Consider the following 12,997-nt stretch of genomic DNA (forward strand, 5'->3'; position numbering starts at 1 on the left):
GTTTTCTCTAAGACAGTAGTTCTTAGCTTGGGGCAATTTTAACCACCACCACCACCACGACACCCCACCCCGGGGTGGCAGTGTTAGGAGGCATTTTAGTTTGTTAAGATTAGGGCATACAACTGGGTAACATCTAGAGGCTGGAGGCCTGGGCCGCTGCTAAGTACCCTACAGTGAACAGAACTGCACTTAAACAATTATCTGTTTCACAATATCATTAGTGCCCTTGTTGAGGGATCTTGCCCTAGACCATGATAGGGGGTTTGTGGAGATGATGGGGCCTTTACACTTGATGCCTGGATCACAGACTCAAAGCAGGAACCATAAATGAACACATGAGATCAAGTGTAAAACCAGAAAAGGTTGAGGCAGGATATAAAAGTATGGCAAATCGGAGAGTGCATAACCCATCGGAAATCATTCAGATTCAGATTAAAAAATAAAAATGCTGTATGAGTTGATGAAAGCCCTTTGACTAGTTGGCTCTCTCCATGAACTGCCTGTTTTGGATTCACCTAAATTCTTATGCACTGCTTAAACTGTTCTCACGAGTGTGTATTACTTTATATAAAAAATACATTTAAAATACATGTAAACATGATAATATATACATACACACACATGCATACACCCCTCATACTGATACCCACTCATGGGTAACAAAAAGCATGATGCCTCTTAATCTTCTAAGAACTCTTGTGGTCCTTTCCATTTTCGCAATGTCACAGCCACCATCTTTGTTGAAGTATTGGTCTTCTCTTTACATGACCATAGTTTCCTTCTTAACTGAATTTATAACCCTCTCCAGCCATTTCTGGACAGGCCGTGTTGTTTCCTCCCCATCAGACGTGGATGGTCACTTAAAGAACTACCTGAGAAAGGCAATCAGGTGTAAAAGCAAAAGTCATGAAATCAATACAAACCAAAATCAGACATACAGTATTAGCTATAACACTTTATGTCGATGATGTAGTAAAGTTAAAACTTGTGTTAAGCAGCATGGGCAGGCAGCAATTGGATTGAGTTTTTAACAGCTTGCTCTGGCACAGTTGGGGGATGAGATCAAAAGAGTAGACTTGCAGGCGCCTGGGTGGCTCAGTTGGTTAAGCGTCCGATTTCAGCTCAGGTCATGATCTCATGGTTGGTGGGTTCGAGCCCCACATTGGGTTCTGTGCTGACAGCTCAGGGCTTGGAGCCTGCTTCGGAATCTGTGTCTCCTCCTCTCTCTGCTCTTCCCCCACTTGTGCTCTGCCTCTCAAAAATGAGTAAACGGTAAAAAAAAAAAAACGTTTTAGAAAAAAACAGACTTGAGGGGCACCTGGGTGGTTCAGCCACTTAAGCATATGACTTCAGCTTAGGTTTTGATCTCGTGATTTGTGAGTTCAAGCCCTGCATTGGGCTCTCTGCTGTCAATGCAGAGCCTGCACTTCAGATGCTGTCTCTCTCTCTTGCTCCTGCTCTCACAAAAATAACCTTTTTTTTTAAGACCAGGCTTGAAGTGGGGAGAAGGTGCATTATTTTTCTTTTGTTGCCTTAACAAATTACCACAAACTTAGCAGCTTAAAGCAACAGACGTATTATCTCACAGTCCTGCAAGCCAGAAGTCTGAGGTGGCTCTACGGTTTCTCTGCTCTGGATTGTATAAAACTGCATTCGAGGTGTTGTCTGGATGAATTCTTAACTGATAGTCTGAGAAGACTCCATTTCCATGCTCATTTGGGTTGTTGGCAGAATTCAGTTCCTTGTGATTGTAGGACTTGGGTTTTCTTGCTAGTTGTAAGGGTGGGGACCCTCCTTAGCTTCTAGAGGCTTCTTTCGAGTTCTAGCATGTGGGTTCCTACATCACAGGGCCAGCAGTAGTATGTCAGATCCTTCTCATGCTTGGAATTGCTTCCTTTCTTAAGGTCAGCTGATTAGTAACCTTAATTATATCTGCAAAGTCCCTTTACAACATTATCTAAATGAGTGATGGACTGAATATCAGAGACGAGAATACTAGAGAGAGATTGTTAAGGATACTGCCTTCCACACAAGTTAAAAAGACTACTATACTATAGTAGAGCTGGGGAGATAGATGAAGACTTTTTTTTTTTAAGAGTTTATTTTTAAGTAATCTCTACACCCAACGTAGGGCTCAAACTCACAATCCCAAGAGTTGCATTGAGCCAACCAGGTACCCCTGAAGACCGTTATTAAGGCAGGAGCAATGGGAATGGAGGAAGGAGGATGAAGAGAGGCCTTGGGGGTAAATCTAGACACTTTGGTCACTGATCAGAGAAAGGAAGAGAAGGAAGCCTCCAGGGAAATGGACTTCACAGAGCCATGAAAATAAAACCTGTGCGACTGCAGAGGAGTGTGCTCTGGGCAGGCGGGCCGGTTCCTGTGGAGAACCCCAGCGAGTCTCAGTGAATCGGAGGAGCTGTCTCTCTCTGAAAGTGTTAAAGACGGGGCTGCCCAACAGCACTGGCTGCAAGTCTGTATGAGGAGCAGGTGGCCACTGGCTGCCTTGCCGGCCCCTGTCCTACCAGTTTACTTTCTAGAGAACCTGAACCCGAGAGGCACCAGCCTTGGAAACACCAGGCTTAGTGGTGACAGAAGGAGAGGCATGCTATTGGAAACCAGCACTCCCCAGGCCCTGTTCTTTACTTGTAAAATTCTAGGAGGCATATTTTACTTCCTAGCAAAAAATTAGAGGATTCCTCTCTGAAAAAATGGAATGGCCTTAGAATAAAGACACATAGATACTGATTTTAAGCCATGACTAGATCTCCAGCCAGATTATCCTGCATTGACTTCCACCAGGTCACAGGACCAGTCCAAGCTTAGAATTTACACCTAGCTTTTAAACAGCTCAGTCTTAAATTACGTGAATGAAGCCAAGATCACCAGCCATTGTTTCTGTTGCTGAGTTCCTGTTTGTCAGAGGCAGGCCTGCTTTCCTGGGAACCCTGTTAGGTTTAAGATGCCACCTATTTATTTTGACCCCCAACGCAGGTCAGCAACCTAGAACCCAGCACTGTTTTTGCTCTTGTGGGCCACTTTCCAACACACTCTTCTCCTTGCAAAACTTGCCATCCTCCACTGCCATCCCCATCCGGGAATTACTACTAATTAGTAGACAACATTCTCCCTTCCCTATTTTTCAAAATTGAGATTTGCCATAATCCTTTTGAGAGGTGGTATACTTATATCAACTTCCTAGCAAACCTTAGAGGAAAATTAAATGTTGGTAACTCACAACCATGTTTGAAAAGTTGCCAACTTCCTGCTTTGGGGTTGATTGATCTGTTTCTTGTGGTTTTCAGAATTTTGTGCTTAAATCTCTTGTAGGAAAGGTTATTTTTAGTTCTTAAATCTCTGAATAGATTTCTCAGCATCTTTTAAATTTACTGAATTAGGATTCTAAGCTTTTAAACATTGAATAATACCTGAGGCAAGGCTTAATACCCCCTTGCCCCTCGAAGCTAGGAAGTGTTTGAGTTCATTAGAATCCACTGCAATACTTTAGCAAAGTGCTGTTGTCAAGGGAATAAAATGGTTGAAGAATCGGGGGATGGACGGATGTGGGAAGTTTCAAAACCCAAAGGGCAGGTTAGAGAATTCTAAAAGAATTTATTTTTTTTCTTTTGCCTTAAGAAAAAAACACCAGTAGAAATGCAAATATAGGAAAAGAGTCACTCTTACTCTTGATAGGAGAAATGCAAATTTAATGAGATAGGTATCATGATTAGCAGAGATGTTTTAACGGAGATATCTTGTTGATGGGGTTTTGGGGTGATGGTGGGGCTCAGAGCTGATGGCCAAGGAAGAATTCTTGAAGATGTCTTTGGTGCCAAAAAAGTGATTTTATTAAAGCACAGGGACAGGACCCGAGAGCAGAAGGAGCTGCACTGGGGTTGTGATGGGCAACTCGTTCTATACCTTCAGGTGGGGAGGGGGTTAGGGACAGCGTAAATCTCTAAGGAATTTTGGAAGCAAGGTTTCCAGGACCTTGAGGGGCTAGCTGCTGTTAGGAAACACCACTTATTACCATTTAATAAAACCTCAGTCATGAGACCCTACAGATGTGTGTCCGAGGACCAGAAGCTTGGAGTGTGATTGCCAGCATATATCTTGGGGGACTTGAGATAAAGGAAGTGTCCAAAGGATTTTTTATATGTTAAAGTGGACTCACAGGATCCTGGGGGGGCGGAGGGGGTCAGGATAATGTCAAGCCAAGATTCCCTTTTGCCTCCAGCAAAGTGTCATCATCGAGGCAGCTGAGCTCCCAGAGGAAGGTCACTCTGCCTGTTTCAAGGACTTGTCACTGGGCTGTAGGCAGTAAGGGAATTTAGTTTTTCATTTGGCTTTGTTTCCCACGTCGCCATGGCAAGCACTTAAACCCTTCTACATCTTGCTGAGGGTGATGTTAGGGCTCCAGGATAAGGAGTCTCTCGGTTTCTGGAGATGAGGCTATGGAGCAGATGGCCTTTTTCTTGCAGTTCACTGAGTTCTCCGTAAACTGAAGGAGACTCTTGTCCTGCAGCACCGCGACCTCTGTCAGTCACCCGTTTGCTCTCTTCCTTTCCCCTGTTCTTGGGCAGCCAGCGTATCTGAGGAACATCACACATATGCCACCAGGCGGGGTGGGGGGTGCTGTTAGGCTGTCCTCTGTCCTCAGCTTGCCCCACGCTCCCTCACAGTTGAGCTGGCATAAGCGTGAGGAAGCAGGTACATTCCTGCTTTGCCTGCGGACTTGTGTATTGATCGGCACAAACCCAAAGGAGAGAGCAACGTGTCAAAATCTGTCCGCATTTAAAGCACCCAGGACCTTTGACCCAGCAATTCTGCTTCTGAGAATTTATCCAATGGATTTGATGTGTTGGGATATTACAGCATTGTGGTAGAGACTAGAACAACCTAAATGCCATTAATCAGAAACTGGCTAGACATATTGTTTAAATAATGGAATAGCATGCAGTCATCAAAGAAATCGGGAACCCTTGTGTACTGATATGGAAAGATCTCTGAGATGTATGTGTAGGCAAAAAAAGCAAGGTAAAGATTAGTGTGTATATTGTGCTACCATTTGTTTTTAAAAATAAAAAGTATAATGAGGAGTGACTGCTAATGAGTACAGGTTTCTTCTTGGGGTGATGAAATATTCTGGAATTAGTGGTGATGGTTGGACAGCTGTGTGAGTATACCAAAATGCACAGAATTGTAAACTTTAAAATGGTAACTTCTATGATATGTGAGTGATAGGTCAATAAAAATACAGAAGTCATACAAGGTATTAAAAACTGCTCAAGAGATAGCTTTGGGGGAGGGGATAGGACTGGAAGGTAAATGTACTCTTCACCATAAACACCGCTGCATGCCTTCTGAGTTTTGATATATGTGTATGTATCATCTAGTCAAAACAATAATAGTTCATAAAAAGAAGTAAATCTGTTGATTATTAAATCTACTCTAACATAAAGCAAACTTCTAAGAATTTACCTAAGATTGTGCCATTCCATTGTGATTTAACTTTAATTTTGTCAAGCTAGCAAACTATGAAGTACTTGGAAATATGAAGAAATTCATGTTTAAACTAATTAAAAAGAAGAAAAAAAACTACAAAAGTGTAAACTACCAGAGAAAGTGGGCCATGCTAATTAGAAGGAATTAATTGGGTAATTGCATTTTACCTACTTAAATTCCCCCGTCACCTTTAATTAGAATAACTCTCCTCTTTACCTCCAGTCCCTAAACCATTGTGTGGTATTGATAGTGTTGTGTAATAAGGTTCTGAATCCCACATCAAGATGGCTTTATTTCAGCGGAAGATTCCATAAACCCTGTATGGCTGATAATAATGGAAACAACCTTGGGATTATAGAACTTGTGCTTGAACCTGGTTAACTAATGCTGATGCACCATTATAACTGATCAAGGTGACGTGAGGAACCTTGAGGAAAAGGCCAAAAGGGAGGTAACAATGTAGTGAGAGATTCTCCGCACAGCTTGTCCGGGTCTTTACTCAAGGCCGTCAGTTGTGCAGGTATCTGATCACTTGTTAGTCCTACACCCACGCCTCTTGTCCCGAGGGAAAATTGGTCCAAAGGATATTGAGTGACCCTTGAATGTCTTAGAAAAATAAATCTTAAGAAAACTAATTTTGAACAGAGGTGTCTTTCCCACACACGGAAACCAATGTTAGGGTAGAAAATTCCATGCCCTAACTTCAGTATTAGCACAATGTAGACCCCTATCTTGCTTTTTCTGCTATTGGTTTTACAAAGAGAAATGTGAGCGTGAAACAGAGAAACTCTTAGAGGAGAGAAAGGAAATCTACTCACCGTAAAATTGTTTTAGATACATCACCAAAGAAGATGTTGCTATAGCCTCACTGGACAAGGTGAAGAATGAGGGGGGCCATGTTCGTCTGATCACAAAGGACTCCAGGTCACAGGACCCTTCTACAAAGTAAGGTTTCATTTACTAGTAGGACACAGTAGTACTGTGTGTATTCCTTTAAATGTTTGTATTCATATTTGTAATCATACTTTACCTTGATGTGGCCACCTTGCCAGTTAGAAAGAGCTTTCACAATATGGTAGCCCCTCCACCCTCCTACCAACCCTATGAGGAATAGGATGTCTCACCTTAGAAATTAGAAGGGACCTGAAACCAGGTGGACCACGTGGCCTGCCCAAAGCTATTAGATGCTAGGGGACCTGAGGTCCAGTCTGGGCTCTGCTTCCCAGTCATGAGCTTTTTCTATCACCAGGAGTTTACCTTTTAACTCTAGTAACAAACAGCCGTGAAAAAAAGGCAAGCATTTGTGGTAATCCCATGTAGGACTTTTCAACATAATTGAGTAATGTACCTTTTTCTTTTATCTTAACAAATTTTAAAAGAATTACAATAATTAATCAATTGAGTGAATGTCCTATTTCATTTCTAACTTCAATTCGGTCAAATCTGAGTTTACCTGGAGGAGGCACATACTTGGCTTTGTCACTTTATGGATGTGAGTGTTTCCAGAAGGCCGGCAGAGGCTCTCAGAGGGTGTCATGGACGCCTTAGTAATGGCCTCTCTGCCCTAGTGAGGTCTGTGGCCCAACACGTGTAGAGCACGGTAGCCCCAACTCCAGCTGGGATTCTAGCCTGTCCTTTCCCAGCTGGAAGAAGCATTTTTTAGCTTCTCATTTTCCAACTTCTCCAGATGTTTCAAAGTCTGATTGTTTAACTTGAAGATAGGCTCCCAAGAGAGGCAGCATATTTGTAGTCAAATGAATTTTTTTAACACACCATTCCTTCCTTCATTTGGCACAGAGCATGGAGTGCTGACTGTGGCGTTTTCATTTCCACACTCAGTCATAGAACCCATGGGTCCTACATTTACTGGTTATCAGTATTAAAACTTTAAAGGCTGTTATATGAAGTAGTGACTATTTAGACTAGTGTATGTGTTCATTACTTAATGTTTTGTTCACTTCTAGAAAGTTCCTTGATGATGGAGCGTGTGTCCCATTTCTGAATCCCTGCATAGCCCAAGCGGATCTCACTGTGAAGCCTTCTATATCCAGAGGCTATCTGCAAGCTGTGGATAATGCAGGAAATCCACTTTGCCTTCACTGTCAGCAACCCACTTGCCAAACTAAGCAAGAGAGTAAAGTGAATGCTTGGGAGTCACGGTTTTGCTCTCTGAAATGTCAGGAAGAGTTTTGGATTCGATCTAATAACAATTACCTGCGAGCCAAAGTATTTGAAATTGAACATGGTGTGTGTCAGCAGTGTAACCTAAATGCACAAGAACTCTTTCTACGTCTGAGAGATGCCCCCAAAAGTCAGAGGAAGACTCTTCTGGATATTTCCTGGATCTCAAAGCTCCCATTAGAACAGGTAAATTATAATCCTCTGGCAGAGAGAAGGCAGCATTGTATTGAGTGATGAATATTGACTCATTTTTTTAAACTTTATAGTTTAATATAGCAGCTTTTAGAAATACACATACAAAAGTAGAGAGAATAATCAACCATATACCCATCACCAATCTTGAACAGTTACCAACATTTTGCCTTCATTTTCATCTGTCCCTTACCTCAGTTCTTTTTTTCTCCTGGAATTATTTCAAAACAAATTCCTGACAATATTTCATTTCCTCTTTTATTTTTTTAAAGTGATCTCTATCTCCACTGTGGGGCTTGAACTCATGACCCCAAGATCAAGTCACATGCTCTACTGACTGAGCCAACCAGGCGCCCCTCATTTCCTCTTTAAGTCCTTTCATTATGCATCTCCCATAAAGACTTCCTCCTTCACTCCTTCCTTCTTTCTGTCTCTCTCAAATATAATCCCATACCTGGGCACCTACAATGGCTCAGTTGGATGAGTGTCTGAGACTCTTGATTTCCGCTCAGGTTATGATCCTGGGGTGTGGGATCAAGCCCCACACTGAGCTTTGTGCTGAACGTGAAACCTGCTCAAGATTCTCTTTCTCTTTCTCTCTCTCTCTTTCCACCCTCCCCCTCTGCGTCTCCCCTTCTCATACTCTTAATAAATACATACATAAAATTTTAAAATTCCCATACCCCAGTATCCATTATTTCACCCAAATTAGGATTCCTTAATTTTAAGTCCAGGGTTGGTTGCCCAGATTGTCTCAAAAATGTCTTTTTGCAGTTGCTTCATTCAAATTAGGATCAATATATGACCCACATACTGTATTTGTTCATTATGCCTCTTATGCTCCATTTAATCTATAATATCACCCCATCGATTGTTCAGGAAACTGAAAAATTTGCCTGTAGGATTTCCTACATTATGGGGTTGTCTTCCTGTATCCTCATGGTATTATTTGACATGTTTCTCTATCCCCCTGATTCCAGAATTATAGTTATAAGATATAGCAGCTTAATTAGATTCTGATTAAATTATATTGGGGAGAGATCTTAACAGAAGATACATTCCATGGAGAAGTACCTATGGTCTGATTGTCACTTCTCATGATGTTAGTATTGAACGACAAGGGGCAAACAGATAACCCCCAAAATGTAGTTCATTACAATGAGAAGGAAACATTTGTGCTCATCCCACTGTAAAATATAATCTTAGCAGAGCAATTTATGAAAAATATTATTCTTAGTAAACAATCATAAATAGTCACTTTTATTTCCAAAACTTGGCTGGTTTCTAATGTTGTGACCTAATCAGTTGTAAGTTTCAAACTAGAGCAAAATGTGTAATTTTGTAGTGTGCTTACTTTTAAAAAATCACTCCTGAGCCATTCTGTGCCCACTAAAATATTGAATAAATTTCTGCCAGTTGGTCAAATCACCCACTTTTTATTATTTAGTATCACTGAATTATGACAGAACTAATTAATTAAGCATTTCTGCAAAGATCAATTAGCATGACTGAGAGCTAGAGAATTCTACTACTTCCTTCACGATACCTCGAGTTCCTAAAATATCCTTTTGTCTAATTAGATATAGGTCCCCGTGCCCGGCAGCATGAAGCTGATTTTAATGTCATCCTTGTTCAAAACCATGGAAATAAAAACAATCTTTGCATTCATCTTTGTCATATTTAAAAATCTGCAGCGCTGTGAGCTGGTTTTCCTACCTCAAGTAGAATGTGAAAATACACCCCCTCTTAATGTAGGTCATCACCGATAACAAAGTGCTCACGTGTGAGCTGGCCTAGATGGAGCTGCTTTCAATGGACATGTTTGTTTATTGCAGATATGCAAGTGACAGACGTCTGTCGTAGAGACTTCATCCCAGTCCATGTAACTAGGGAGGTTCTCAGACAAATGGCAAAAAGTTCTGGGTGACAGCTGTTAATATTAAAGTCTCACTGTGACGGTAACAAATGAACTTGGGTCAGTGATTAAAGATTATCCGACTCAATAATATTCAGAAGTTTTTGATTTATAATGTGTTCTTATTCTTTTCACAGTTTTGTTTTATTGACTATATAAACTAGCCCAAAGGTGCAGAAGCAAGTAATTTTTCTCAATCTGTCAGGAGTTGTGGTATTTTATACTTGTTTGTAATTTTTTTTCAAAATGGGTTAGGTAAGGGAAAAAGAACTTTTTCAGAAACGTATTTTATTGCTTTCAAATTGCTAACCTAGAGGCTTTTTCCTATTCACAATAAAAGCTATAAAAAGCCATCCTAATGTATTTTTCGCTGTGATTGTGCTGTGTAAACATGATTGCACAAGGCAAAAGCAACCCACAGTGTGTGTTGAAAACTGCTGATCTTGTGTTCTTATTGTAGCTTAATGAGATGATAAGAAACCCAGGAGAAGGGCATTTCTGGCAGGTGGACCACATCAGGCCAGTGTCTGGCGGCGGAGGACAGTGCTCCCTGGACAACCTGCAGACCCTCTGCACAGTCTGTCACAAAGAGGTGGGTGGAGCTTTACGGACCTGTTTGACTTCATCCTGGGACATCAGGTGGAGAACCAGGTGGAGGGCGGGATGGAGGAGTCTGGGATCCAAGATGCATTAATTCTTTCATCACCTGAGTTTTCGTCTTTGAAACGTTTTGAGGCCTATGTAAGTTCTTAGTCACAGACAGAAGAGAAGCTACTTCCCTTGTATTTCATTCTAGGACAGGAAATTGTCACCGCCACCTAGGAGAAAATGAACATAACTTACACAATCTTGAGGAGACCCAGACCATCAAAGTAGAAGTTTGGTGAATTGGAGAAGCAACATATATGTGCATTTGCAGCTAAGGATGTCCCAAAATGTCAGAGAACATTAATAAATTATTTCTAGGGCTAACCCAGTTCAACATGCAAACATTACACTCCTGGCCCAAGTGCAAAACCTATTCACTTGGCACCTCTTTGAGCAATTACCTCTTGCTGAAAACAGGAGGGAAAAATAGAACAATTTTATTTAATAACTAGGATGACTTTTTAACCGGCAGTCTAGCAAAAAGATCTGATTAAAATTTTCTTAGAACCACACATTCCACATACAACTTTGTATCCAACTTTTTTACCAATTCTGGCAAGATTTAAGCATTTCCCCACATTCCTGTGATGAGCATTCTTACTGTCTGTCCTCCAAAAAGGCTACACATCATTCTGTTGGGTACATGTCTACTGCACTTGATTTAGTCGTGCCCATACTGGTGAACTTTGAAGCTATTCAAACATTCTTCTGTTTACACATAGTTCTTTACATTTTGAGGTTGTTCCTACAGATAGATTCTCAGATGTAAAGTCACTGAGTCAAGTGTTTGGATGTTTCTGAGACAGTAAGGACTTTATTACCAAGCTGTTTTCCAAAGGACATGCTCGCTATGCTCCTCCCACCCCGTCGGTGGAGGCGGGGCTCACTCAGCTGCACTCCTTGGTGCCCGAGTGGTGGGCTAGGAATGGCCAGCCACTCTTTTGTGGACCAAAGACACTGATGTTTTTAAAAATGCTGATCAACAGTATTTACACTCCCAAGAAGTCTTCAAATCCTTTACCAGTGTTCATAGTGTTTGAGCACTTTCTTAGCTTTCTTTTCATATTTTAAATTCCTTCATTCCTTCACAAATATAAATTTTACATAAACAGGATCTTGTAATGTAAGCAGGGTTGTTTTATTTTCGTCTCTTAACCCTCTCTTCCCTCCCCACCCCTTCCCCCTGGATAACTTCACACATACATGAACTTCATCTGGGGAAAATTAGTCATCTGATATACTTCTCAGCCGTGAAAATTATTAGCACATTCAAGACTTATAAGAAAATTAAGATAGAACAAAAAGGAAACCCATCACCTTTCTGTGATCACTTTTTTAGACTCACATGAAAATTTTTATTTGTGGGAATAGCAGGAGAATCTAGTTCTGACCTACCTCGTTTTGGGAGTGGCTTCTGAGTCCCCAGAACAGGAAGCAGGAGGGCCTTGCATGACTGCACTATGAGAAACTGCAAGACAGGCGCCTTCTGTGTGGCCTCACTTGGGTGAGGAGAATCAGGGCCTCCTGTAGTCCAGAAAGGAGAGATCCACACTCACTGGGGGGCAAGGCATCTGATCCTAAGTGAACCCAGGACCTCAGGGCACTTACCAGAGCTACTGCGATCCTCTGCTAGTGGGTGTGTTGATAATGTAGATTTTTCCAGAATAACAAAATGCACAAAACTTTTGAGTTTCTGAAGCCACCACTTTTTTCCTAACAAGTATACACTTGTATATTTTTTGACTTTTAGAGAACTGCCAGACAAGCTAAGGAAAGAAGCCAGGGGAGAAGACAGTCTCTAGCATCAAAGCATGGATCAGATATCACAAGATTTTTGGTAAAGAAATGAAGTAGAAAATTTTTTCAGTGGATGACAAATGGTTTACGGGTAGAGGAATTTAACACAAAAAGTTTTGTCATGTTTCTCATTTAAATGGTGAAAATTTTCAGAGCAAAAATTAAGAATCCAATGTTCTTTTTCATATTATATGCTTTTAGTGTTCACAACCTTCTGAAAGTACTTAACACAAACTGAGTTGCAATAATATTTCTGTGGCCTTGATTTCATGAAGACTCAATTATGTTTCAGTAAGGTTTTGTCAAGCTTTCATTTCCCCCTACAGTACCTTAATCATGGTATTACGCCTAGATTGTGTTTGAAAAATATACTCTGAATTACTTGAAAAATGCTGCTGGATTAGTGTCGCCTCTAGACCGCTGTGTGTATAAATGGAACACTGGGGAGCTGTACGGGAAATTTCGGAGGCAGAGCAGTCAGGAATTCTGGGTCAAGCCTGAGCATCCTGGTTAGTATGCAAGAGAGACTCCTGTTCCCTGACTGCCTCCAAAACGGACTTGGGGCACACATTTTGAGTGTTGCCCCGTTTGTTGTATTTCTTAGCTAATTGTCTTTATTGAAAAGATGCTTCTGAGAAAACGCTAATTGGATCTATGATGTTGGTAGATAATTTAGAATTCTAGATCAAGTAATTTTTAAAAATATTTTAAAAACAAAAACATAAAATGGCAATTTAACTGAAAAATGAAGTTTAAGTT

At 41.0% G+C, this 12,997-nt stretch overlaps 1 protein-coding gene and 1 long non-coding RNA gene across 2 annotated transcripts in view; one reads left to right on the plus strand and one right to left on the minus strand.

The window, feature by feature from the left end:
• The window catches only part of ZRANB3 (zinc finger RANBP2-type containing 3), a 281,276-nt gene extending 268,648 nt beyond the window's left edge, over window positions 1-12,628 (plus strand). The window contains exons 18-21 of the mRNA XM_029934667.1: window positions 6,340-6,450; window positions 7,470-7,872; window positions 10,254-10,385; window positions 12,192-12,628. Coding sequence (XP_029790527.1) covers window positions 6,340-6,450; window positions 7,470-7,872; window positions 10,254-10,385; window positions 12,192-12,290 — 745 coding nt within the window. The 3' untranslated portion in view covers window positions 12,291-12,628. The remainder of the gene's footprint in view (window positions 1-6,339; window positions 6,451-7,469; window positions 7,873-10,253; window positions 10,386-12,191) is intronic.
• On the minus strand, window positions 638-12,234 carry LOC115287871. The gene is made up of 4 exons (XR_003906694.1): window positions 11,837-12,234; window positions 10,406-10,611; window positions 6,324-6,443; window positions 638-872 (listed from the first exon to the last, which is right to left on the minus strand). It is a non-coding gene; the product is annotated as an uncharacterized LOC115287871 (long non-coding RNA).
• Window positions 12,629-12,997: the final 369 nt, after the last annotated feature.

The sequence above is a fragment of the Suricata suricatta genome, chromosome 3 (genome assembly GCF_006229205.1).
Source record: "Suricata suricatta isolate VVHF042 chromosome 3, meerkat_22Aug2017_6uvM2_HiC, whole genome shotgun sequence".
NCBI classification, from domain to species: domain Eukaryota; kingdom Metazoa; phylum Chordata; class Mammalia; order Carnivora; family Herpestidae; genus Suricata; species Suricata suricatta.